This window comes from Nasonia vitripennis, chromosome 5 (assembly GCF_009193385.2).
Source record: "Nasonia vitripennis strain AsymCx chromosome 5, Nvit_psr_1.1, whole genome shotgun sequence".
NCBI classification, from domain to species: domain Eukaryota; kingdom Metazoa; phylum Arthropoda; class Insecta; order Hymenoptera; family Pteromalidae; genus Nasonia; species Nasonia vitripennis.
This window is the reverse complement of record NC_045761.1, coordinates 1723098-1751079: the sequence shown is the minus strand read 5'-3', so window position 1 is coordinate 1751079 and position 27982 is coordinate 1723098. Positions and strand designations below refer to the sequence as shown.

Genomic DNA, 27982 nt, shown 5'->3' with positions numbered 1-27982 from the left:
CAGTTCAGCCGTCAGTCAATCCGCGCTCAAGTAAAGAGAAAAAAAAAATAATAATTTTCGAGCGATCTCCCGCGCTGTACACAATGTTCGCGTGTAATTCACGTGTAATGCTATATACGTATTAGATGTGTGCCATTCACTTAATGGACGGTTGTGTATATGAACTTCTTCGTGTGGCCAGGCTAATGAAAGATGCCCATGTCCGTCAAGTCGCGCGTATGTACATAATGAACACCTTTCTAATACCCCGGCGCGAGCGTCCGATCGAATATAAGCTGCACTATTCTGGGATGAAATGACTTTTTTACGAAACTGTAAACATCAGGCCCGCAGAAAAAAAAATCGCGCATAGGTATATTTGACGTGAAAGTGTGTTAATTCGATGCATTCGCACTTGCGCGCGTTCATAGAAAATAACGATTTTCTCTCTCCGAACTGCGGACCCGAGAACAGTGCGGTATGGATTTCGATGAATTCATCGGCAAAGTGCGGCCGCTCCAAATATAACAGCCGAAAGGTACATATACCTGGTCATTGAGCCCCTATAAGACAAAGCACCTGTCAAGCCGAAATCACCTGTCCATCTCGGTTTAATATACTAGAGTCTCTTTGCTTGCCAGCGTGAGGCTAATCCAGTATAATATACAAGTATAGGCTCAATGCGCGCGGAAGACTGATCCTCCTTGTGCCATTCGTAGAATACAGAGAGAAAGTTAATACCTCTTTTGGAGCCGATCACAAAGCCAGCACTCGAGAGCACAATGCGCCGCGTAATGCTCGGAAAGCCATTCGCGATCAATTAGCTGTAAAACAGTTCTGCGCTTGCGCTTCTTTCGCGCTGCATTGTATATATTGCCTTAGTTCGCGTCGTCTGCTCGAGTTTCGCAAAATTTCGCTTCGAAATTTATTACTTTACTTTGATATACAACACCCCAACGAATTGCCCAGCGCAAGTGACGCAATACTCCACCGCAATTTAAAACAATGCCCTATGCGCAGATACACTTCACCCCAGAGCCAGTATAGCAACGAAACCGAGTCTCCGTGTAGTGCCACCCTTGCACTGACCTTCTGCCAATGCAGCGTCGGCTCGATAATTGCCGCAGCACCGTCGACCACGGCCGATGAATATTTACCTATGCAGTCTCGCTCGCTCTCTCGGCTCTCTGCGTTTCCTATACACGCAGACACACACCGTTAGAGGACAATGGCTCTCATTCAATCGGCGTGGAACAATAAGTCGTGCCGCATCGCCGCGGCATTAGAGCTACACGCACGAAATTACCCCCTCGTAATTTCCAATCTCTCTCTCTCACCTCGAGAGAGAATAGTAGCTTTTGTCATGTAAAAAAAGAGGCAGCGGCGAAGAGCGAGAGTGTCGGCCGGTGATTAAGCGCGCGGAATTCTCGAAAGGGGTCGTTCTCGTTTTCATAACTATATAAAGCGAGCGACTGCGGCAGCACGACGGAGAGAAAGCGCGACGCTCTATGCAAAATCGAGTCCAACACACAAATACTCGCGCGAGAGCGAGAGCATCGACGCGTTCAGATGCAGGCGCGATAAGCGCGTGTGTATACAAAATTAATGATCTCGAGCGAGCGAGCGAGCGAGAAACAGAATTTTTCGACGACTCAAAGCGTTCCCGAGAAAATGCGGGCGAGGGCAGTAAAAAAAAAGCAGCCCCAGCGGGACGCCGCCGAGGCAATATACATAAACGCGGCTGTTATTTTCCGAACCTTCGATTTTCGTGTGTCCTCTCTCTCTCTCTCTTTCTCTCTCTCTCTCTTTCTCTCTCTCTCTCTTTCTCTCTCTCTCTCTTTCTCTCTCTCTCTCTTTCTCTCTCTCTCTCTCTCTCTCTCTCTCTCTCTCTCTCTCTCTCTCTCTCTCTCTCTCTCTGCCGAGGGGCTTCGACTAAAGTGCCGTACAACCCCCATATTTATGCCTGCACTTCCAGAGGCACGACCGAGAGGTGCGCGCTTTCACTCCTGGGAGATAAACTCGGCGGCTCAGGTATACGCGCGTCCGGGTAGATTATACCGCGCCTAGAGCGCGTAATTGACCGAGGCAATAAAATTAGACGGATTACGGGAGAGCCGGATTAGTTTTTAAAAGCCTCTTCGGCAGCGCTTACGCTTCTTTGGACTCGCGTGACGAATACACGCGATCGCACGCAAACACGAGCCCGGAGAGATTAGACGCGAGGGATATTACAAGGTTTAGGGCTAGAGCTTCACTTTCGCCACTCCGTAAGCGCGCTGTGTGCTATGCTGAGATAATATCGCGGCGAGAGTGGCTTTGAGGAAAAGGGCTGCCTCGGCCAGTGCTTTTCCACTGCGGGGAGATGGACGCTATGCTTGGAGATGTTTTCTCGCCGTGCTCGATGTCGTTTACGCAAGGGATTGACGTTAACTCTAGCGATGAGTCCTGTGAATATTGTTGTTCGCGCTAATTGAGGATCGAACGCCAAGTTTTCGGTGTTGATGCGGAGAAGAGTTTAAAAATATCGCAATCCAGTGGCTCTGCGGCGTAGCCTCTCCCCAGAGGGCGTAATTTCAATCGCGGCTCTTTCTGTAGAATACCGCCGACGTTGTGGATGGAAATTCCAGGGTTGGCTGCTGTGCATGCACTTATGCAGTCGACTGCCCGACAGATCGCTGTGTCGCTTCGGCGTGTTTACTGAAGATTAGAAAACTCGAGTATCTACATTAATTATTTACGCTATAGCCCATTCGAAAATCGCTGCCACAATAAAACCGACAAGGATTGTACGCAGCTGGTGTCGAGCCCAGGTATACAAACACAACAGATGTTTGCGGGTCCAGACTCGGAGTGTTTTTATGAATAGGCCGCCTCTCTCCTCCGAATAATACCGAATATAAAGGCCTGCGCAGAGCCACGGCGTGCAAGAGAGGCCACGCGATCGCCAGGTACTCATTTTTCTTTTCTCGACTGGTGCAGGACGCGCGGCGAACAAAGGAATGTTTGCGGATCAAGGCTGGCGTTACCTGTCAAAATCGAGGCCTGCAAAAAGGGCGAGCGCGTGGCGTCGTGTCTTCATTAGTCAGAGTGTGCTATATAGCCTATATCCCCCCGCACTCGCGCGTTTCGTAACGTCCTCGATGCTCGCGTAGTTTTACACACTCTTTTTGTTGTTGCTCCCCCCATTGTTGTCGATCTATCATTGTGCGTCGTTGCGTCACTGTTTGCGCGGCTTTGTGCAACGCGGAGATCGATTCGAGTTTCGTATGCACTTCTATGTGCAAAATCTCTTCGAGCCCCATCAGATTACCCAACTTTAAGTGCAGACCGTCCTCTCGCGAAAAACGAACTTCCACGGGAGAGACAGAGGGACACGCTCGCGCATCAATTCTCCCCGCGTAAAAAGCTCTCAGCGCATCCGAGCATTCGTTTCCCTCCCGCCGGCCTTTTTTCCTCGCGGCTCTTTATCCCCCGCAGCTCGTTTGCGAGAGAGATGGGCAGCAGTCCGTACGTAGAGAGCGCGGAATCGGGCCAGGGATCAAATTAACGATCCTGCGGCTTTTTCGCGCGTGTTTGCGGTCGCGAGCGGCGCGGAATTTACAGCCGTCAAAGGGGGGGGAGGCGTCCGGATCCGCGGGATTTAAGGAAAGCGCGGCTTCATTCACCGCGCGTCAGGGGTATGCCCTCGCAGGGGAGGCTGCTTTATCGTATCCGCGCAGGAGTTCGTACATCTCGCCGCGGAGATCGTTAGGCGCTCGAACGAGGAGAGGAAAAAGTTAATTAGCTCATCACCGCGCGGAGCCGATGCAAGTCTCGTCCGAGAAAAATCAATCTTCTCGGACACGCTCATCTGGGTTAAGGTCAATCCTCTTCCAATAAAGTACGTGTGCGCGGATTTTTGCCCCCTTCTTGCCTTACCTAGCGCGCTACTCGCTCTTTTTCCTCGGCGTCTAGTAAAGAGAGAGAGAGAGAGAGAGAGAGAGAGAGAGAGAGAGAGAGAGAGAGAGAGAGGGAGAGAGAAAAGCAGAGGAGGAGCTATAGCGGCAGCTTTATCGCTTTACGCGGAAGCGCGCCGGATCTTTTTCTCTGAATGGCATCGGGAGATTAATGTTACGGTCACGTAATTCACCCGCGCGATCGAACTGAGAAACTTTTCATTGTTTTCGAGAGAGCGACGATCGACATAACGGCGAAAGTAGGTTAGACCTCGAGGATTTTATACACGCGCGAGTCAAGATCACAAGAAGAGGCTGCTGCTGCTGCTGTCTTCTCTCCCCCGGACGCGCGATTTTTGCTCCTTTTTGCGGCCGCATCCTCTCGCTGTATACGCCTTTGCAGCTGCCACGACTGCGAGGGATTTTATGTACCGAGATCGCCGGCCGACGATCATGTTGCGCGCGAGTTTTATACGCCTCGATTCGGGAGAAAATCGTATTGAGTCGTATACAGTCGGTATATTTCGAGGTGCCGGCGCGCGAGCTCGTGCGTGTTTTGATTGTGCTTTATGGATTCGATCGTGTACACTTAAAAAGTGTAACGTGTAGACTTTTTATTTACGATCCCGAGGCGGCCGTACCGAGATCGTTCGTCTCTTCTCTTCGTATAACGGTGTCGCGCGAGTCGTGTCCAACGCTGCGGTGAACACATTTTTAATGCAAACTGTATTTTTCCGCTGCGCATCGCAACACCTGCAGCTCCGGACCGCGTCGCATTGTGAAGCTCGCTTTTACGATACACCTTGTCAAAACGCTCGCTCCGAAATCATAAAGCTTTACGATTATGAACCGGCCATCACGGCGTACCCTCGAATCGTATTCGCACTGTACCGTCGTCAGAAACAATGCGCGGAGCTTATAGAGAAACAGCATTGTTTCTCGCAGATGGATCGCACAGGTAGAGCATGCGACAGGTCGTCCGCAACCCCGTGGAAGAAAATCCATTTCTTCTGCGCACGCGCTCGGCCCACCTCCCTCCCCTCCCGCCCCTCTCTCCTCACCCTTCCCTGGCCGCCTACAGCCGGAGCTGTAAATTTCGGGCCCTACAGCCCCCTCCCTCGAGAGGGTTAACGCAGCGGAACGCGCTGCCGGCACAGTGTCCGTGTATATACCTACCTGACGCGCGCCTCTGCAAAGGGGGAGAGGAAAAGGCTCGTAGGCATAGGCCGTAGGTACTGCGTACACGCTTACTATACACACGAAGAGCGCGTCGAGCGCCGACTGCGCTGGTCACTCGTTCTGCGGTGCCCCTCATTCAAGCGCTCGACCGTCGAGCCAGTCGCATCGGCTCCAGCATTTGCCGCTCACGCGCACGTGTATTCCGAGTCCAGTTTACGCGAGGCGCGATACTTCTAAGCTCTTCCAGAGGTGTTCTGTGGGCCGAGGATTTTGAGGTAGATTTTTTGTGGATATCTGGTGTGGATCAGAAGTGTCGAAGTATTTTATATTTTTGTGCTGTAGAGAGCACTTTTTCTCGCCGCTAAACGCTCGAGACGTTGCACAGTGACAAGTTCAATTGGGCCGGCGAGTCGGCTGCATCGAAAGTTGTGTACGCAACGTCCATTTACTATAATTGCTATCTGCGCGTGTACGCAGCAGTCTTAATTCTGTCTCAATTAACCGAACTGTTTTGTGCTCCAAATAACACTTCGTGCGTGCGCTTCGGAGTGCCTCGAGTGTGTCTCCGTTATAGAGAAAGAAAATCTTGATTAAAACGGTCTGATAACAGAATTAATTTTTTGTCGCCTGTGCTCTCTGCGTGCTTTCGAAATAACATTAAAGGTCGTCCGTTAATATAATTCCAAATATTGTGTTGAATCGCGCATAATATTGTTCTCCAGTCTTCGCGTGAATCGCCGAATCGAGTTCCCCGAATTCGCACGTGTCGCTTTGTTTGAAAATGCGATTATAACCTCACACCCATTTTCTTAATTATTTGGAGAAGCGGCGTCGGAACTCAGGAAATATAGTATATACGCAAGGACGCTAATGGTGCAATCTCACAATGCCGAGATTAGCGCCATTATGATGTCACAATGGCGCATTACTACCGCGCAGCCACTCAAAGAAAACATTACAATTATACTTATGCATTATTATCGTCCAGTCGTAATAATATCACGGCAGAAAGAAAAAGTAAACAATAATAACTCGCCGCCAAGCGTATGTGCGACGCGAACGTTCTCTGAAATAAAGGCAGTATAGCGCGCACCTTACATTAATCTCCGGACTTTCTGCTTGCAGTTGTCAACGAGTCGCTGCAGCAGCGACAGCGACGACGAAGAGCCGGTGACAAAGCAGCCACGCCTGAGTCGTCGAGCCTCCGTCAGCCCCACCTCCGCCAGTTTTTCATCCGCCTCGAGTTCGTCGTCCCAGGACGAGAGCGGCAGCAGCGGCAGCAGCGGCAGCAACAGCCGTTACAGTAACAGCAGCGGTTCATCGCGACGTCGGTCGTCGGTTCGTGCGAGACGTCAGCTCAGGGCTCGGTCCTGTCAACAATCCGAGCCGACTAGCTGTAACAATAGCGCCGAGGGTGTGCCGGCCAGCGTAGACTGCGTCGACTCGTCCTCCAGGTCGGAGCTATCGTCCGACAGCGACGTTTCCTCCGAGAACAGGTTCATCGACGATGGTTCTTACTTCGAGGTGAGTGAATTTTATTATTCACGGTTCAATGCCCTCGATGTACCAGCTTTTTTCAATCGTCTGGTCATGGTATCGCGTGGCGGTATGAAATTATTGTGTCGCCGCTGCACGAAATCGCGCATGCACTTCCACACGCGACGATTCAATCAGCGACGATAAGCCCTCGGAAGTTACACCTCGTGCTCCCCTACGGATGCATTTTTCATAAGCTTCACTTGTACATTTGTATCTGTTCCATCTTGCAGGACGACCTTGACGAACTGTGTGTTGTGAGCATCAAAGCCGAGGAATACGTGCCCCAGCCCAAGCTCTACGACCGAGAGACGAGTTTCGGCGACCAGGGCACAGAAGCCGACATCGAAGAAGCCGGTCTCAGCGAGGAAGAAGCCGACGCGACGAAGGAGAGCAGCAGCAGCAACAGCAACCAAGTCGTCATGACGCCAACTCCGGACCCGGTGTCGATGACGACAACGACGTCGATCGAGCAATCGTGCGACGAAATCGACGCGGGCATGAACGACGCGCCCAAGCCAGTCGCGCTGCCCGCGAACGACAGTCCTAAGCGCCGCAGGACTGATATCGACGAAGCTGCCCTGTTCAACACGTGAGCATTTTCTTTTTTCTATCTCTCTCTTAGAAAGTCGCCGGGTGGCCACCAGTTTGTATGCTAATCTTTTTCATATTGATATGCTAAATTGGAAAGGTTTCGTAACGATCTTAAATTGTAACCAGTTTCGCGCTGCGAGTTACGTTCTCTTCGTGCATATCTGATAAGGCTTTATGACATTTTAAAATAGCGCGGCTGATAAGGACATGCACTGTTTACAAAAAATTTTTATCGGCGGACGATTTTCCTTCGCCCGCGGTCCAAAGTTTTTTCAAGCGTAACAAAGTATTGTTTCACTCTAAAGTGATTTTTAAACAAACATTTTTATTAAAGCGATAAGGCTAATCTCTATCGGACGATTATCTCCCCAGCTTTCGCGATATTGATAGATAATACGTGCGCGCGTCCGTCAAAAGTTGTTACAGCGCCATCAGTGAGCGATCAGCTGTCCGTACAACGTCAATACCTTCGGAAATAGAGCTTACGTAAGCCCGCACACTCGACGATCAAAGAAAACACATTATCCTGCAGATGAGTTTTCCTCTCCTCTGTCGGGCGAAACACGCACGCGCACATCCCGATAATAATCGCTGACTCCTCGCGTTACAGCTCGAACAGGAAATCCAAGAACTGCGCGACCTTCTACTTCAAACACATGGACACCGACTCGGAGGCCGACAGTAACGTGAGCAGCAACGGTGCAGCTCATCAGCATCCAGCCATCGACGAGTCCTCCGAGGAGGAGTGGACCTACACGTCCTCGCGCATGGACGTGCAGCAGAACAAGAACAACGCCAAGATGCGTTTGAACTTTGACGCGGCCACAGAGACCATCGACAACGCGAAGCTCGATGACTGCACGAATAACGACGCTCTCAACGGAAACGTCGTGGACGAGGCTGTGCAGACCGCTGGTAGCGCCGAGGAGAAGAAGAAAATGTCGAGGGAGAACAACAACAGCGACAACGAGTACGCCAGTAACAAGGACAGCATTCAGAAGCTCATCAGAGAGGTGAATGTCGAAATACCGATGAAATCTTATACTGTTCGAAAATCGCCAGTGTATAGCTAGTGTATAGCTAACGGAACAAAAACTCTTCCCTCTTCATAGGTGGAGAAGCTGGTGCGAGAAGAAGGCAGAGGGGCGCAGAGGGTACCGTCGCTCATCTTCGACGAGGAGAAGGGTCTGCTCAGCGCGCAGAACCATCGGGCCAAGTACGCAAGAATCAGAGAGTGGCTGGCACTCAACTCAACGCGCTGCCACGACGGCAGGTGCAAAGCACAGGTGAGTGTCTGCCTGTCCGCAACTCTTGTATATCTACCTCCGCGAGCGACTATACGCTGCGTGTACCTATAGAGAGAGAGAGAGAGAGAGAGAGAGAGAGAGAGAGAGAGAAAGGGGGAAGGGAAAAAATCGATGATTGCATGCTACAGGGAGAGCAGCCGCTCGCTCGCTAGCGAGTACGTGATACGGCTTCTATAAATGCGAAGCGACTCTCGACTCTCTGGCTTTTTTACAATTTCGCTGCCTAAGCCTACTAGGAAATCGCGGCGCGATTGATTACGCGGGTATTTGCATTCGTTACGGGGCGAATTCGCGCGCAGCGTTCATCTTTTTAATTACTCACCGGCAAGCTGGTTGCGCTTCTAATTGTTGCCTATACGAGTTCTTGAGTGATTTATTCGGTTCTTTACAAACATTGAAAACAACGCTTGAAATAATGCAGGCTTTACGGCTGTTTTATTATACAGCGCGGTTATTTCAACTTCTGCGAATCCACGGCGTAAATCATCTCCACCTTTACAGCTCCGTCATTAGCAAGTTGCGTGATACGTCGTATACCGATATTTTTACGGTTCATATTTTCCCCTTTTTACGCTTTTGCATAATAATAGCGAAACTTTTCATGCCTGCAATCTCTCTCGCTCTCGACGAAATCTGCATCACTAATTCACGTCTTTATGCTTTTCGCAGCACTCTCCGCTGAGGGCAACGGAAACGCTGGACAGCTGCGACGCCAGCGGCGAATACACGACCGGCGAGTCCGACGTGGAGAAGCAGTCGGAGAGCTCGGAAGAAGATCTCCAGAGCAGCGTGGTCACGTGTCGCTTCGGCCATGCCTCGCAGTCCAACTCGGAGGAGCTCCTCGAGGAGGTGGACTCGGCTCAGCGCAGCCCCGTCTTCCAGAAGTCCTTCCCCGTCGACGCGAGCACGCCCAAAGTGGTACTGCGTTCCAAGCGCAAGACCGGCAACGGCCCCAGGCCCTGGAGCGTCTCCTGCATCTCGCAGATTCGCAAGCGCGCCAGCCTCGAGGTCGACCCCAGCGAGCCCATCTCGCAGTTCTCCATATCCGAGACTGCGCTGCACCAGCTCGTCGCCGGACCTCCGGCCAAGTCCGCTTCGCTCGACGCGACGTAAGTTGATTTTCTCGCTTCCTCTCGATCTGCACTGTCCGAGGCTGTGTGATCGATTGTCTAAAATGCGCACTTTCACTGACTGACAATTGGAAAGCATTCGATATGTGAGCTTACCGGGGCGTGAAGTCCCGCGGGTACGCTCGCAATTATTCGCCTTGATTTTTTTTAAATCTGCCGGCGATATCGAGATACTAAGCTATGTAGAGATCGCGATCTACTTTTGTTTCGCCTTGTTTTGCAGGGAATCGCGTGCACCCTTCAATAACTCAACGTCGACATTGCTGGAGGAGACGATAATCGGTCACGATGCTCGCGTGGCGAGAAACAGCTCGCTGCGTCGCAGGAAGAACAGGCTTCGCAAGAAGAATGTGGTAAGCATGCGGTCCTTCTTTTTTTTCTACTTCTCCTTTCATCCGTCTATCCCTTGGGCTTAGAGATTATTTTGCCTCCGCGATGATTTGAAAAATACGGAAATGAGGGCAATTTTCCCGCAGTGCGATTTTTTCGTACGCCTGAAAAATGCTCGTCGAGTATCATTGGAATAATCACCAGGAAGCTAATGTCTTTTGAGACTCTCAATTACCGACATGATAGCACTTGCTCGGCGCGCAAAGGAAGTGAATTATTTTATTTCGATGTTTGCTTTGTATCTTCTTGGAAATGATGCAATGCACTGCTCAATTTGTTTGTGATTAAATGTAATAAGTATATTTTTTGCACCTATCCGGTAGGCATTTGTTTACTCTGAGCTCCTGTAATAGTCATTATTTCAAGAGATGATTTTTCAACGCAGTAAAAACATAGTTCCTTCCTCATTCCTGGCACAAATATACAAATACAAAGAAATTTAATAAACGTATTACTCCTCAGGGACGCAAGAGCGAATCAGGTTCAGACGGCGTAAACGCCAACAACAACCAGCGTTCAGAGCACAGCGACGAGGTAAGCTCTGGTAACAACAATCCCCGTTCCACTCGCAAATCCGTCAGCGGCCGTCAGACCCGCTCTAGCCGTGCTATCACCACCACCACCGGCACCACGACCGTGACTCTCGTGAAATCCGGTTCGTTCTCCGGATACAGCGCGCAGCAGGAAGCCACCGAGAGGATGACCACTAGCGACCCTCCATCGGTCGTTGGCCACAGTAAGCTGGCTTGTTGCCGTACCACCGCTTCATCTGAGTCCGAGGACGACGAGGAGGAAGCCGCTTCCACCGCTGTTGCTAGATCTCTGCGCAATGGACGCGCCTGCACCAACTGCGAGGACAACAAGCAGGTGCGAGCTTCGCCGTTCAATGGAGCTGACAGCGACATTGAGAAAAATAGTCTGGGAAACAACTCCTTCTCCGAGCAAGCTTGGGATAACTATCAGGTAAGTCAAAGTTTGCGTTCATTTTTCCTGATTTTCTGGTTCTGAGGAAATGGTTTTCTTTTGCATGCTTATCGAACGTGTGGAAAAAAATAACAGGTCAAACTGTTTTTTGAGTATGGTTATGTGCTTTAAACAAATAGCGTAACTTCAATATATTATGTTTCATTCAGGAAAAATACATGAGCGAACCGTACAGTGAGGTAGCAGATATCGAAACGGCAAGACGTCTTTTGGAGTTTGGCGACGATTACAGAAATTTCCTGGACAGTCAATCCGACTGTGCTTCAAGCCTAAGTGCCGTTCATTACGTGAGTTAAAGATTTTTCAATAATATACGAATATTTCCATTTAACTTGAGTTTATTTTTATTTACGAAATTATTTATGTGCAACAGAAGAGCAACGTTACATCAGAGGACAGCGACAGCGATTCAGAATTCAAGCGTTTGGCCGAGACCTCGCGTAGTCAGCTTTTACTTTCGGAAGCTCGATACGGAACTATGGCCGACAGTAGCTTCGTACGTATTGGAAATAATACTCTCGAGACATTCTTTACTATAGTTGAGTTTATGCGCAACCTTTTGAGAAATATTGTAAATTGGATTGGCAAAACCGTGAAGTATTTCTTTCAAAAAGTGGCCGATTTTGGCAGAAAAATTTACAGCTCCATCTGGAGACTATTCTTCTTCCATGCTAAAGCAGAATAACGTACTTATCGTATAAATAACAATATTAAAATATGAAAATTTCCTTGATTACATAATGGAAAAAAAGAATATTTTCTGTATTATAGACTTGAGATTTTTTTCCCGGTCAATTTAGTGGTAAAACTGTAAAGATATAATATATTTTTATTTTATTACTTAACGGAACTATGAAATAATAGTTGTAATTTATTTTAAACGTAGACTTATGCTTAGAAGGAGTTAAACTTTATTTATAGTTTAACCACTGAATTGAATTAGCTTGATAGCATGTTTATTTTTGTGTGCATTTGAGATAAAAATTTAAATTGACAAAAATAATATGCCAATCGAATATATTATGTACTAACCTTATATTGTATCATAAGTTCTATGTTTATAAGCAAAGTTTTCAAAATTCTATTTTTGAACGCTAAGCAGTATTAGTGTGATTTCTGCAAAATGATTATTTTGCTGCATGTCGCTCTCAAAAACCCGCTTTATCGTAAATTATCAAGCACGTATTTGACAATATATTAAAGTGACAATATAATGCGTGTATGATAAAATTACCTAATTTTGTACATATGTATCTTGGAAGTAGTCGATGGGAGTGATTTTCCTGCCTAATAATGCTTTAATTCACCTGCGTATAATCAGGCTTTTGAAAAATATTTTTTAATTATTTTTTATGTTTACATCTTTAAGCATTAAATTTCTGTACATAACAACAAATTTCTTTTGTGTGGCTTTTCTAATATACCTCTGCTTACTCCTTACCCTAATAATCCAATCATCCATATATGCTTTTTACTTTTTTCCAAACGTAAACTTTTTGATACTGCGTTTTCGATTTACTAGTAGTTAAACCACTGATGTGTGAAAACAGTGTTCCAATTTCCAATATCTCGAATAAGTTTTCTCTCGAAAAACTTTCCAGCAAGTAAAAGATATCATCTATTTTTACCGACTCGATTCTTACCGCTGTAAAGTAGGATAGAGCCTACTGCTTGGGATTTTCTTTTGCAGCACTGCTTCTACGTAAATACCTATTCCGCTTTTGTCAATCTGCTGCTTGATACGTAAACTAACGCTTAAGCTTGTGCTCTTGTAAACGCTGCGAGTGCGCCTCTATAACAAAAATGCCAGTATGAAGGAGCTAAGTATTTGACCGCTTTTCTAACAATCCTTGGGCTTGATATGCTTCGCGCGTAAGCTTTCTACACCGAGCGAAAAATTATTTGAAAATGCGAAATGTGATCGTTTTTGTCTGGGACATGTTTCAGAGCGAACTGACCCGCGTCTGCCGCGAGAACATAAGGTGTCTCCGAGCTATCTCTGAGGCGAACGGCGTTTCCCGTCACAGCGACAAGCATGGCAAGCAAATTCGTGGTGAGTACCCAGTAGGAGAAAAACCGGCGGCGGACGATCGCCGATCCTCGCCGATGACCTCGCTCTCGTGCGTAGCGGCTATCTTCGTCACGGCTCTCAGTGGACTTGCCTATTATTTCTTGTAGTTTTTGGCTCTTGTGTCTGTACCTTTTTTTCACAATTTTTTCTCCGCTTTGCCTTCCGTTTTGTAACGGTGGAAGGCGACGTGAGACGTTCTTACGGAGCTTTGGAATTGAATTATTTTTACTTGATGGATAACTGTTCTTGTGTACAAAAGTAACAATTTATGCAACCTAACGGTTGGACGTTTACACGGTGCATTATAATTGAAAAAGTTGATCTAGACGTTCTAAAACTCTCGAATGAATTGTTGATGTCAACAATTCATTTCACACTTCTTAACAATACGTTTGACTATAAGATTTATTTGCAGAGTAATCATTTTTCGTATCTAATCATTTTACTATTTAAGCATCGTCATTATTTTATTTATTTTACAATTTAACTTCTCAAAGGTGAAGCAATGTCGAAATAAAAATAAGTACTTGTCACCTTTGTTCAGTTAACCAGTCATTAGTTTATAATTGTTTAAAATACGCTGCATGAATAACGCTTATGTATTAATATTAACTTTATTTAATCACTTTGCACTCTTAAAAGGTTTTATACGTGAAAAAAGAACGCAAGTTCATTCTATTTTTGTATTTTTATACGAGGAAGAAAAATTCGAATTTAATTACTACAGCATTTTTAAGAGTGAGAGTTTTTAATTTACTGTGCTTTATCTTCATCAGCTACTTATAATTTATTTTAATCGTTGATTTTGTTATTTAGTCATTACAATAGCTTATACTGTATATTTATTTGTTACTTAATAAATTCATTTTACTACCAACATCACTAATTATTACTCACGCCTTATTAATTATTTGGTCTGTCGCTAGCTTTCACGCTTCTTATTCATCATTACGGCAAATGCATGAGAATAATGTACATTACAATAATATATTTACACGGTTCAATTGTGTATGGCTCGTATATAAGTGATTGTATTCTTTCGGTGTGTTAATTGCGTCGTTTCTCAAAGGATTACTTCGAGCCTTCACGGCAGGATCGTGCAATCAATGCCCAAGGAGTAATCGCTTCGAGAGTAACACGCGTCGGCTGCGCACGAAAGGTTCTATCGAAACTTTGCGTGGGTGGACGAGTAACTGCGGCGGCGACATTATGCATCTAATTACCATATTCGGCATCGCCGAGTGGCGTAGGACTGCAAATAAATTCTTTCGCTAATAAGAGAAAGTCCAAGGCGAGCTTTGCACGCGGCGACAAAATTTTACAACAGAGTGTGCATAGGATAACGAAAACGAAGAAAAGTCTCGTGTAGGCAGCTGTATAGAAACTGCTCCATTTAATCGAGACCAGTGTATAGGAGCCGTGGGCAGCTTTACATAGTCATTAAAGTCGTGTAACTCGGTGTAAATTCACCGAGAAAAAGTGAAATTCAAAGCAGTCGACTCCATAAATTACGATGTTTAGCATCTCCCGACGCATTAAAATCTCGGCCCCGCAAACTCGTCGTTATCTACGAACCAGTGCACAAACCATCAGCTAACAATCATCTAAATCAGCGACGCGTATCGCGCCTGCATTAACCCACATCTCTTCGGTACAACTTGTCACTGTCCAAAGAGAGCCAAAAAGAGCTGCGAAAATGCGCATAAGAGAGTCAAGTCCAGAAGCCGCGTTATTACAGGCGATAAGCGACAGGTTGTCAGTGACAAATCCGGGGTAAAACGTTGCCCGCGAGGAAAGCTCCCGGTGGTGCAGGAACGAGACTAATATTTATACGCCGTTAAAGACTCTACTGTGCATAGATAGATATATGTATGAGTTTGTGTGTACGAGGAGTAGGAGCCCGCGGCGATCGTCTTCGCGAGCGGTAGGGATACATGCCCACACCGCAACTGGTTCGCGGCTTTCACGCCAGTCGCACCGCGGCCTCGCCGACGTACTGACGTTCACGCGACTTTGTTCTTGCGATATACTCCTGCAATACGTACAACAAGCGAGGTTGTTTTTGTGCTGCTGCTGGTGTTGTTGCCGAGTTTTTTTTTTTGTGAAGCGATGTCTGTTCAGACGGAATTCATCGCCACCGGGACTGTCGGCGACAATCGTACGTACTCGAAGCTCTTGACGTTTTATCGTTGCGCTTATACACAGCGCGGAAAAATTGCGCAAATTGCGCTAACGAGTCTATTTTTGGATAGTAAATGTTTTGCGATTAGCTGTGTGCTTTCTCGCGCTTGAGGAGGAAGCGCTATTTTAATTATAGATGGAATCACGCGCGTGCTGGATTATTCGGTAAAAATCGTGACGCTCGAAGGCAGTGATTACAGAGGATAGTTACGGGCTACGGTGTCCCGGTTTTGCATACTAAAAACCGAGGCTTTCAAAAATCCGGACTGCCAGTTTTTCACGAAAGTCGATTACTGCGCGCGCGCTGCGCAGAAAGTAGAAACGCGGGTAGTAACGCGGTTTTCTTTTATACACATTTTATGGTGCGTACCCGCTTGATTTCAGATATTTGTACTTTCTAAAATTAAAACTCGACGAACATTCCCGAGGATAAATTGCAGGAGATAAAAAGTATTTTCTCGATCTCGCTCGGTTTCGGCATTATTACTCGCTCATCAAGATAACGAAGCTACTGTTCGGCTCTGCTTTCGTAACCGGCTTTATGCACACGTCGATAAGATAACTTCTAGGTCAGTGTCAACGCGAAGCACTTAGCCGCTTTGGCACAATAAGAAGCTTTTCCATCGTTCACCGGAATCCCCAAGATCGTAATCATAGCGGTATACCCCAGTCGACTTTCTGCAGGAATTTTCGAAGACATACCTATTTCCACTCGTTCATTCGGACGGTACCAATCACTACAGCCCCCGTTGCAGCTCGTAAAGCGTAATGGCCAGAACCATAAATTCCGCGCTGCGTATACAGCACTCGAAGGACCTCACGCGTGCATATATCCTTCGAAAAAAACATATAGCTTTCGGATTTACCATGTGTATATAAAGCCTCATATCCGCGCGGGATTATATTGCGCGCCATAAAAACCTCTCTAAAATAAAGGACCGCGTGTCCTCCGTGTATAAATCAGAGACACAGTCGAGTTCCAGAAAAGTCGCGCAGGTATACGGACTCGAGATCGAAGTAGGAACTGATGCGCCTATACCCGCGAAAATCGTGCACGTAAACCGGATTTCTCCAAAGATTATGTATAGCTATATAGGTGTATGATTAAAATCTCGCGAGCTCGGCATTGTCCCTTTTACCGCTGCGCGGACTAGCTGGCCGAAAATCTCTCGAGTTAGGTAGTGGAATATTGCGGAGGCAGCAGCGCTCATTTTTAGCGATGACGTCAGGGTATTCCACCTTCGTGTTTGCCTCTGCGCCGCCGCTGTGTGTAATGCGCGGATTTATTCGCGGTGTGCGTTTCGAAGTTCGCAGGAACCGCAGCCGCCGAGCGATTAATTGACTGACCTGATGAAGAGGTGTTTGTTTAGGTCTTGGTAGGCTTCCGTATTTTGGGGATTGCGAACGAAAATTGCTATTGGTAGTTGGATAAATAATTATCGGTGAGTTTTGACTTTTGGGAGTGGAACATGCGAAACTTACTTTTAGTTTCAATGCAGTTTTATTGGCAGGTTTCTAAACATTGGTTTAGTCCAATTCCAAAGCGCCCGGTGCTGCTCGGACACCGTTTTATCGCGAGTCCATTTGCGTCTGGAGAAATATAAACAAGAAGTGCGGAGTTTATGGGAGGCTAGAACATAGAAGCTAAATTTAATATTACATAGTTAATATCCTTCGAGACATCAAAGAGAGCGAATTACGTACAGCTCCAAGATTATTCCGGAAAATTGAGTTATTTTAACGCTCTAAATTCGTGGCGTTGGGACTCCGACGTTTTCATCCAATTACGATAAAGTAGTGTTCCGTGTAAGTCAGTTTAATTACGCAGGAGGAGATTAAAATAAATCATTGGATCTCGTTGCGGGACTCACGTAGACTGGAAACGTGATAAATGCCGGTGTCGTGCATGTTTAATCTCATAGTAAGTATGAAAATATAAGTGCCTATTAGATCAATACCAGCTGAAGAACTAGAGCATCGTGAGTGCCACGCAGCTATGCGCGGCGCGCATAAATTCGTATAATCATTACAAGCTCTCGCCAGATGGTGATACGTTGATTTATGAATTTAATTTTCTTTATAAGGTTGTCGTTTTATTCGGCTTTTCGAGTGAAATCATTTAACTCTCGCGCGAGCAGAGATAATAAAATGTATACACCGTCGAAAAAACCGGTTTCTGCACTCCCTTGACTTTTGTTAAATTATCAGTGCCATGAAATCCCCGATATGCATAAAATACGTGTCTTAACTACTTTTTATGAGAGAGACCGTTAATCTGTCGGTGCTGCAGCGTTCGGCCGAACCAGTTCGAAAAGACTATACGGCAAGAAAAGGTGTAACACGTTGCGTATAAATGTAAGATCCCTCGCAATAAAAAGAAGTCACTGAATTTAGATGGCTTTGAAAAACGAATCAGAGCGGAGGCATATCGCAGCAGATAAACGTTTCTCGTAAATTCATCGCGAGTATATCGTTGCTAAAGGAACCGTTAAATTACGTTTGAAGAGTCATGCAGATTAATCAGCTGCGCTCATAGTGAGCCATAGAGTCAGCAAAATAAGGAAATACAAATATATCATATCCTCTTTCTCATATACAAACTCCAAAGCCGCATTGTATACCCGCATAGTCGCTCCGCTGCAACAGTAATCGTGTGTCTTGAACAGTAGCCAGCATCTCAGCTGAGCGTCGACGGTCTCGGCCAATCAAATAAACGGTTCGTCTTCGTCGTCGCCTCCATCTCTCTCTTGGCGCTTTTCTATGCCGGCGCTTATTTAAAGGCCGTCCCCGTTTGCATCCGGCTAGCTGCAGCAGCGGCGCATCGTGTGTCGCAATTTTCGCTATTCCTCTCCGCCGGCGCATAATGGCGATATAGGCGCGTCTCTGTCCGTTAGCCACGAGTTCCCAGAACGATCGAGGTGTCTCTGCGCGATCGTCGTATGCGAGAGGGAAAAAGAGGAGCACCGCTGCTGCTTAGTCCTCCGGAATTCGCCGCTCTGTATACGTGTATGCAGTTTTACTGTTATACACACTCGCGTACTCGTGCCGGTGGTGGGCCACTTTGCGCGAGAATCTGATATAGGGATTTATGGGCACGCCGTTGTTCTATGCGGACGATTTATATTTGCGGGAGAGTTGCGCGACTATTCGTGAATTATTAATGGGTTTTCTTTTATGAATCGACAAATGCGTCATCGAGTGTTGTCTCTGGTTGGATGAGTCTTCTTTGTGTTTGATATTCTGGCCGCCACTTGTTTTGAGAGTTTTAATGCTGTTTACGATCCGCTTACCGACGCTTCTTGCAAAAAGTATTCAGTTGCAAATTCATCTCCATTACATCGTTTCAACGTCGATTAAAATACCTTCGCGGTTTAGTTTACAATGTAACACGTCGAGCTTCTAAATTACAAGTGAAAACAAGTACAAACCGATACGTCACAATTACCTCGGCTCTCCAGATGTAGCCACTGCCATTTTCGTACCGAAGGACTCTGCGCGCTACACAAGGAGGTCGTCGAAGCCATAAAAAGTAGACTCAGCTGCAGAGCAGCGCGAGATTTTAAGATTGCAAAAACGGCACGTACACATCGCTGTATAACCGCGGGTTTAACAATGAAAATCAGGCCGCGTGCTTCGCATCTCAATACGCCTCTGGAATTACGATTGCAGAGCTGTTATCGTAAATATTTCTAGCCGAGATATCGAAAAACCCGTCAGACTTAGTTAGCCGCTCGGAAGTTTAACAAAGTGCAACTTTCCGCCAAGTGGTCAAGGACACGCTCCCTGCACCTCAGCGTCACGCTTCGGAGTCGTCTTTCGTAGGAAGTCGTTCTGCACAGCTGTTATCTGCGTTTATTAATCTCTCGAACTAGCTTGAGAATATGCTTCAATTAGAGATTTTTGCGGAAAACAATGAAGCAATTACGGGCAATTAGCAGGCCTCTTTGTGCTCGATGCGGCTAGAGGAGAAAATAGAAATTGCGAAAATGAAGAGTACTGCGCCTATCTGACTTTACGATCGATTCAATGGAACGCGCGCGCTGATTTTTAGCTTGGAATAAAATATTCTGTTGTATATGTGTGTCGTGTATTTTGCAAGATGCGAGAAAGGCTTATTAATCGGCCATTCTCCTTTGTTTGCAGGCTTAATGGAAAGATGGGAATCGCTCTCGCTGAGGGCAGAGGAGGCACAGAAAATCAGCACTATCCATCGCGAGATGGCAGCTATGAAGCTGGAGTTTTGCGCGGCGCACGAGAGACTCACGTCGTACCGAGTCGTTTTGGAGGAGCCTCACGTCATCGAGGACCACATCAGCAGGATCAACGTAAGTGAAAAAAATGTCGCTCTTATTTTCGACTTTATCCTGCTCGTAAAACTGGTCGCTTGTATCAGAGAGAAAGACTAAAGGGCGACTCTTTTTCGCCGTCGGCAACCGGTTTTGCGTATCGAGTTTCAAGAGCGGAAAAATCGCGAGGCCAGCCGGTCAGCTTCTTCAGTTGCCGCCATGCGCTTCTCCTTTCCCGGAGCATTTTCTTCGCCCGCGTGAATTTCTCGTCGCCAGGTTTGACGACCCCCCGGGTGAAAGTACGGGCGCAGGTGTCGAGGAAAAAGATGAGTGCATGTACCAAATCTCGCGAGGCTCGTCGACGTTCTGTGTTGCAAAGCGCGAGTGTACACCGAACGGGACGTTGGGCAGATAAGATCGCTAGCGTGAAGCTGTGAGGATCGATTCTCCTCGCATGTGTGTGTGTTTGTACATGTAGAAAGTCTCTCGCGAAGCGCAATTATTTTATATGATACAGCTGCTCGCTCCACTTTATGAATTGTGAGATGCCTGAGGTTTTTCACTCCTATGCGTACGTGTAATGTAGTGGTTGCTAGATTCTATCGAGGCAGGTTTACATCCTACTTCGAGCTTCGTAGTAAAGACTGACTGCTGCTTGTAAGTGAACATGAAATTTCATATGTTGTACGCGAGAAGTGCTTTTGAGAAAATCTTTTTTGCCTGTACCGTTGATCAAAGCAGTTTTCTCGCGATATCGCAACTCGAAAAATGCTTTCCAATTAAACTCGGCGAGCATTGAAGCGCGTGTAGTTTCTAATAGGGAGTGCATACTTGCATTTAATCGTCGCGCGGATACTTTCTTCGAGAGAGAGAAAGCATTGCGTCACCGCAACGTCAAAAACTCCGTGATCATCCATCAGCAGGGGGTCGCTGCTTCGATTAAAAACCGCGCGAGTTCCGGCGGCGAATTTAAAAACAATTACGTAAAAGCAGCAACCTCGCTCGCCGGAGGATAAAAACCGACCGAGTTATACAAAAGTCGCTTTGCAAACGTTCCGGTAGTCGGAGCGTGTCGCTTTTTTTCAATGGATGATTTCACTTGTGCGAAGATCTTGATAGGCTGCTACCCGTGACGAGCTGATTAATGACTGACTGTTGCGATGCGGAGAAAGTAAGACGATAAACTTTTTGATAAAGCAACGGTGAAAAAATATTTAACAAAAATATCTAAACTGACATTCGTCTCACTCTCGATACAAAGCTTTTGACGAAAGTATCGGATCTGTATCCTCCACATGCGATAATGCAACTTTAGCGCATTTTCATTGTTTTGACAACAGCCCGATAGAAAGTAGTTAAGTGTCGGGCGCGTATTTTTAACTTTATTAATCATTTCAGAACGAACTGGCTAATTTGAGAGACCGGAAACCGGCTATGCTCGCATTGAACGTTTCGACACACCGCCTCATCACGGATCTCGGTCAGAAGACGTCGCCTACATTTGCAGCGCTGAAGGATGGCGTATCAGACCTCTACAGACTCTGGGACGAAGCGTTTCAAAAGTGAGTTTACGACTGCACAAATTTTCACTCTTATACTTGTCCGATACTTGTATATTTGTGAAACTTTTCATGCTACAGCGCATAATAGCTCGACTTTCACTTGCCTAACTAAAATTGTTTACTTACAGGGGAAACCAGCAGCTTTGCGCCTTGCAGTCAGTCCAGCAGTTCAACTCGCGTCTCACGGAGCTTCAGTGCGCTCTGCGAAGGGACAAGGACACCTTAGCCGTCCTGGACGCGGCCCTAAAGGCCGGAGCCACCATGGAAGTCGCTTCCTCGGTCAGAGACGTGGCCAGGCTTCTGTCCGAGAAACACGAGGTCAACAACCAAGTGTCGTCGCAGCAGAGCAGCCTCCTAGCCGACACTACCCTCACGGCTCAGAGCAGCAACGACGACAGCGGCAACGCGACGCAGTCCTCGTTCAACGGCTCCCTCATCGGCCTGGAGGGCGGCTCCCTCTCGGACAGTGGCATCTCCGACAGCGGTAGCGAGCAGGAGCTTAGCGAACGCGAACGTCGCCTGGCTGCCCTGCGTCGGCTCACCCGTAGTCTCGAGACGCAGCTGGTCCCGGACTCGGCTGGCGACGAGGTCCTCGCCGAGCTCTGGAGACGCATCGAGGAGGCCGAGGCCGAACTCCGGGTACTCCAGAAGCAGTGCCGCGAGCTCATCGTGCGCACCGCTGCCAGTATCGAGTCGCGAGCCAACGTACGACCCGTTGCTGCGCAGACTTACCCAATTCCTAGGTAAGATTACACGTCAATGCTAATTGTCCTTCGTTGATTGTCATTTTAACAAAAAATGTCCCGTTACCTAACACAGCAAGCGCAAGAAGGCCCCGCACATCGAAGCCAGCGTTCCGTCCTCCAAGGTTCACTCCAACAAAACCCCGGGCAACGTCACGTCGACGGACGAGCCGGACAAGGAGCCGCACGTTCCGCGCAGCTGGGTTTGGCGCATCTTGCGAGCAGCCCTGCCCTTCCAGCTGGCCCTGGTCGCGCTCTTCTGCGCGGCCTGCCTCCTGGAACCGCACTGCTGCGAGGCCAGCAACTCGCTGAACCTCTCGCTGACGCCGCAGCTGCGCTACGTGAGGGGACCACCACCGGTCTGAGCGACCACAGAACGGAGACGCAGACTGACGCTCTGCACCGTTTGCCGACGATTTTCCGTCTCGCCATGAGACGTGGGACGCGCTTCGCGTCTGCCGGAAGAAAGAGTTCGTGTCGAGCCGCGCAGGATCTCACGGTGAGTATGCTCATCGTCGTCGGGGAGAGATGACGACGAGAATACAGTGTGGAGGATTCGCTGTGGGCCGACACTACTGGAGCTCCGTGGAATGTCTACGTGCCTTCGAGTTTGTTCATACTTTACGGGATTTTACGTAGATTGCGTGGGTGTATAGATGCTAGAAAAATGAGGTCGCAAGGCTTCGGAGGCGGGACGAAGGACGACTTCGTCGCGTCTCCGGCTATTCGCATTTTCAGACTGACTGACAGACTTTTCAGGGTTTTTTGTACCTTTTTGATATGATAAGCGATGTTTTTATACGAGCGTTTAAAAGGGGAGGGATTCAAAGAAATTTGTTGACAATTATCAAATAGACTGAAAGTGCGGATCTGTAAAATGTTATAGGAGATGAAGGGTACTTTTGTACTGAACGAATAACGCGTTATTGATTCATTGCAAAGGATAAGGTTTAGAGAGTGTAGAAATGAAAAAAAAAATGAAAAATATAAATCAGGGGCATTTTTATAAAAAAAAGTAGTTCTAGAGCAATAATCGACATACGACTGAGCTTTTGGACTTGTGCCAATTTTCGAAAGTAAAAAGTGGCTTTTTTATACGATGTATAGATACGTGCCTTGTATCGCGAATTTTTAGTCGTCCAAACATGTGGCCGACCGAAAGAATTTTTTGCTCTCGCTGTACATAGTGTACAGGACTGTCGTCCCCTGATAATCAAAAGAATCGTTGGGTTATAGAAGCTTTTTTTGTAGGACGCTCGACAGCGCGCGTGTGTCGGAAAAAATTTCTAAAATTAACGATGTTGTATACATAGTACATATATTTTTCGAAGTTTATAGAAGTATAAACGCCGACTGCATGCTAGATTAGTGCAATTTTGTCCGAAATATCACTTTTCATCAACAGCACGCAGGCTGGATTCATAAAAGCAGAAAATATTTTTTAACAGATTCTTCCAAGCACGAAACATTGAATGGGAGTAATTTTTTTACAAAAGCTGAAACATTTTTTATTTAAACAGATATAAAAGAATAGCAAGCAAACAAAACATGAAACAATGTGTTCAGAAACCGTCAACTAGTCATCGAAAAAAGAGAAGGCCTTCGTGCTCCGATTGTTTACAAATGTTTTCTCTCTCGCACGATGAATTTAATTATCATATCCTATTGAATATCATCCGTGTTTTAATCGAAAACGAAATCATTATTTAAGCATGAAAAAAAAAATAGAAATGACAAGCAGAAACGTTTACCGTGTAAACAAGTGCTGTATATAGCTTTAAGAAGTTTTAAATTAATGATGATACGATTTTTTATACGAGTAATTATCATTAAGATCCACTAAAGTTCAGAAGAATCTTTAAATGAAACATGCTACTTAAAGACGGCATTTATAAATAAGCCGATCGACTATGAGTCTGATGATCTTTTTTACGCGTGCGAATCACGGTGATATAATAACCATTTCGTACTATTTTTAACCAGTTGTTTTATTAATATATTTTTTTTGTGTCTTTACGGAGTTGTAAAGATTTTTAACGTTGACATTTCCTAAGGAGCTGCCTTCAAAATGAAATAAAACGCGTTCGATTTACGCGAATAAAAAAAATGCGAGTGCACAAACTATACAAAGGCGTCCATCGAGACGATGGACGTTCATATCGAGAGAAAAAGAGTACTTACGTAACCGCGCATACTTGCGGTCTACGAGTATAGTTAGCAAACAGTATACAATTTGATTATCGCGCAGTATTTAACGTTTTATATACTTGCGTCGAGAGATAAAACGAGTTTTAAAGAGAATACAAATAATATATATGTAAATAAATATATATATTAGAGAAGCTTGTGTAATTTTACCACGACAACTTTTTACGTCGATGAGTAACTTATCCATATAGCTGCTGATTTATATTGAATTCAGAAATCGTTTGTCAGTTTTCCTCTGAATTCCTTTTTGTAATTCAATTCCGTGGCGTAAGAATTTGTTCCTAATAATCTAAGATTCTATAAATAAAAATTCGAATAAGTTTTTCTAAAATTTGTAAATAATACATATATTTTAATTTTCATAGATATGTATTTATTCATACGATTAACTATATTCTTCATCATAAGATTTACTTTGTAATGAAAATGATAATATTCTCTTCTCTAAAGGACACTCTTATGCCACGTCACATTAATAAAAAAAATATTATGTTCGAAAATCAAATGTCTTCAAAAAGAAAGAGGAGTAAAACTGACAAGACTTATTTTTATGTTAATTTGTTGCAGATTGTAAGGCGCAATATCTACTTTATCTATCACGATATTGTGTGTATAAAGTACCTGAAATAATGAAAGTTATTATTTAGTTATCATATTGAACAATGTTTATATATTGAGCATGAAAATCGCAGAACAAGCGATAACTTATTATCCCTATTATAATTCTATTATTATCAGTTACTTTAACTTTACTAAAGCAGTTTAGTTGAGAATCGGCTTTCGCTCGTCGACAAAGGGATCTGACAACAGTAAAGGATAAACAAAAAGTTCGTGAAATTCCATTGTCGACCGGCGCGAGCCACTGTTTTCGAGTATACAATCGAATATACGTAATGTCGTAATTGAAAAGCGAGCGACGCATCGTCGTATCAACATTCTCGCAATGTGTGCCATGATGTTGCGTCGATATGCGCATTTCGTATAATGTTGCATGCGTACCTTAAGTTTCTTTCTATATCTTCTTCTTTCATCTTTTTCAACTGTTTCTACTGAGAGAAAAAATAGTTAAAAACAAAAAAAAAAAAACACAAAAAAAGAGAAAAAACTTTATAGTGGTAATCCGTTTTTCTTCTGCTTAAGAGCTTCTGTAAAGAAAGGTATACCAACTACGGTTTGCTTGCAGTAGGTGATCCCTGTATTCGGCTGCCTGTAAATAACTGATTGTCCAACTGCCTTTGCAGCCTAGAGCTTGATAATGACGTTGTCTTTTGTAAAGTTTTCGTGTAATCGTTATATATCTATTCTTCGACGATCGTGCATATAGCGTGTGTTTAAAGCGATCGTCGCCTTAAGAATTTCGGACGTCGCGCGCCTTCGTCACTCACGAGTCGTTCCGCAACCGAAGCGACAACTTTTTTTCCAAAGACGAAAATAAAGGTTGAAAAATAAGCCTCGAAGTTTGCAAGCTCGGATGTCGATAGAGCGCGCGTCGATTCGAAAAACTAAGATGTTCTGTCGCAAAACCGCCACTGAACACTTGTATTTCGACTACCAAGACTGCCTTAGACGAAGTGACACGCTTCGCTCGACGATCAAACAATTATTAACATCAAGCGAAACCCTATATTCTATGTTGCGAGCCAAATGGAAAGCTCTTTTCTGCTTTAGAATTTGGAAGACAAGCTCGACTCGAAAGTCGATGTATTGATATAATGTGCCTTTTCAGACGCGCGAGCGTTATGAAGGTTTTTACGGGAGTAAGGAAATCACCGAAAAAATAGAAAAAAAAATAATAAAAAAAGAGTAAAACTTAGTAAGCGACGCCGACTGCTTAAATATGCGTCATTCTTTTTAAGCGTAGCGTTGTAAATGCGTGTTATGCGCTATCTTAGATAGTACGTGCAGTCGCATGCATTTGTTCCTCAGCCAGTTTCTTCATTGTTCATCACGTCACGCATATGATATGTAACAGTTTCGAAACCATACTTCATCACCATATCACTTTCATTCACGGAATCATTGCATCGTTAGATTGTACGAGATTCGATCGTACGTGTCACCTATCCCTATCTTTCTCACATATCCATCAACACACACACACATAATGTCGTGCCATTTTCTCATGAGTATAATTATATGCTTACTAACATAAAGATTTAATTATTGAAGGATTTTAAACAGTTTTTCCAACTCTATGGAATACCACAATGTATTTTCGGCAACTTTTCAAAAATAAAGACGAATAAATTTTCAAGTGTATTATTCCGATTATTTACCCTTTCATCGCCCTCATCCTGAAATAATAATACACATAACTGACGATTAATGATAATGCAGGTGCCCATCCAATGCCCGCAAGCTAACCATAAGGAACTCTACTTTACCTACAGCTGTTCGACGCAACTCATGGTAACATAAGAATCGACTGGTTCCTTAACGATATTTTATCAAACAATACAACGACTTTGAAAACAAATAAATATTACCTTACTCATATTTATTGATAATTCATATTTTGCAAAACATAAACTATTGAATATTCTCCAATCAAGTGACAGCACAGACCGAATATTTTGCAATGATATACTCACAGCTCTTATTCCTTAATATCATAAACAATCGCGTAGGAGCTCGAAAGAAACGACATTCAATAAAACCAAGCGAGATAACTTAACGAGACAAAGCTCATCAAAATACCTTCCACCACTTCCTCTCCAGCCATCTATCTGTGCAGCAGAAGCAGCCGCAGCAGCAGCAGACGAAGCAAAAGAAGAATATAAGGCAGCTCGGCAAAAGGGAAGCAGCAGCAGCAGTAGCTGGAAGAAAAAGGGGTGGTAGGATGCTAGAAATGCGAATTTCTCAGCCGGAGCGCAGAAGGAGAGGACGAACTTTCCTCGAACGCGGAAAAGAGAGCGAGAGAGAAAGAGAGAGAGAGAGAGAGAGAGAGAGAGAGAGAGAGGGAGAGAGAGAGAGAGAGAGAGCAGTAGCAGCGTAAAAGCGTAGTCGTGTCGCACGTACGCTCGTCTGACGGCGACGTGCCCGGCATCGCGAATCGCGCGACGTAGCAGCCAGCCAGCCAACCAACCAACCCCCAACTCGCCCTCTCTCTCTTCAATTTTTGCTCTGCTTTGCCCTATCCCTCTCTCTCTCTCTCTCCCCCTCTCTTTTGCTTATATTCCCTATACTTGCGCGCGACTTTTTTCCATCTGTTTTCTAATTTTATCTCTGTTTTTAGTTTTACTTTCCCGATAATATTGAATGCGGGGGCTCGAGCTCCCTTCTTTGTCCGATTCCAAACTCTCGTCCTCGCGACGTAGAAGCATCAAAGAACGTTATATCAGAGGCGCACAGTTTTTATCACCAGGTCGAGTCGCACTCGAGCTTATGGCTATTCCTATACGCATAGAGTCGAGAGGATGCATTTTTCGGCCTGCTTTTCCCCAGCCTCATTGCCAAGACCAAAGGCACAGCCGCTATCCATCATCAAGATATATTAGCGCCCAACATTTGCTGGCTGAACTCGTCCTCGTGCTGCATTATGCACAAGACGCCGTCGCTTCGTATGTACCCACACCGATATTCTGATCTTGAGAGAGAGAGAGAGAGAGAGAGAGAGAGAGAGGGGGAGAGAGAGAGAGCGAGAGAGAGAGAGACGTTTTGTGAAGAGGCAAGTTTTGTGTAGGTGTAGGTGTATGCCCGACGGCTTGTCATGTGCTGCTGCAGGTGTTCCATTTTTCTCTCCGTGTGAAATATTCAGGTGCTTGTGCGCCGTAAATAGCCGATTTCCTCGAGAAACGTTCAAGTTGGAACCCATCGCTGTATATGCATCGCTGTATATAAGTTCTCTGATCGCTTGATTCGAGAGACTGCGTCGCGCGTAATAAGTCGCAGAATGCA

General features: G+C 45.6%; 1 protein-coding gene across 3 annotated transcripts in view; it reads left to right on the top strand.

Moving 5' to 3' along the window:
- The window catches only part of LOC100679702, a 104937-nt gene extending 78598 nt beyond the window's left edge, over window positions 1–26339 (top strand). For all 3 annotated transcript variants that reach the window (XM_008203647.4, XM_032600455.1, XM_032600454.1), the window contains 14 exons: window positions 6219–6617; window positions 6863–7221; window positions 7834–8236; window positions 8336–8509; window positions 9200–9639; window positions 9884–10013; window positions 10513–11013; window positions 11184–11321; window positions 11408–11530; window positions 12982–13087; window positions 19430–19611; window positions 20971–21134; window positions 21263–21877; window positions 21954–26339. In XM_008203647.4, the coding sequence (XP_008201869.1) occupies window positions 6219–6617; window positions 6863–7221; window positions 7834–8236; window positions 8336–8509; window positions 9200–9639; window positions 9884–10013; window positions 10513–11013; window positions 11184–11321; window positions 11408–11530; window positions 12982–13087; window positions 19430–19611; window positions 20971–21134; window positions 21263–21877; window positions 21954–22242 (4023 nt within the window). In that variant the 3' untranslated portion in view covers window positions 22243–26339. The remainder of the gene's footprint in view (window positions 1–6218; window positions 6618–6862; window positions 7222–7833; window positions 8237–8335; window positions 8510–9199; window positions 9640–9883; window positions 10014–10512; window positions 11014–11183; window positions 11322–11407; window positions 11531–12981; window positions 13088–19429; window positions 19612–20970; window positions 21135–21262; window positions 21878–21953) is intronic.
- Window positions 26340–27982: the final 1643 nt, after the last annotated feature.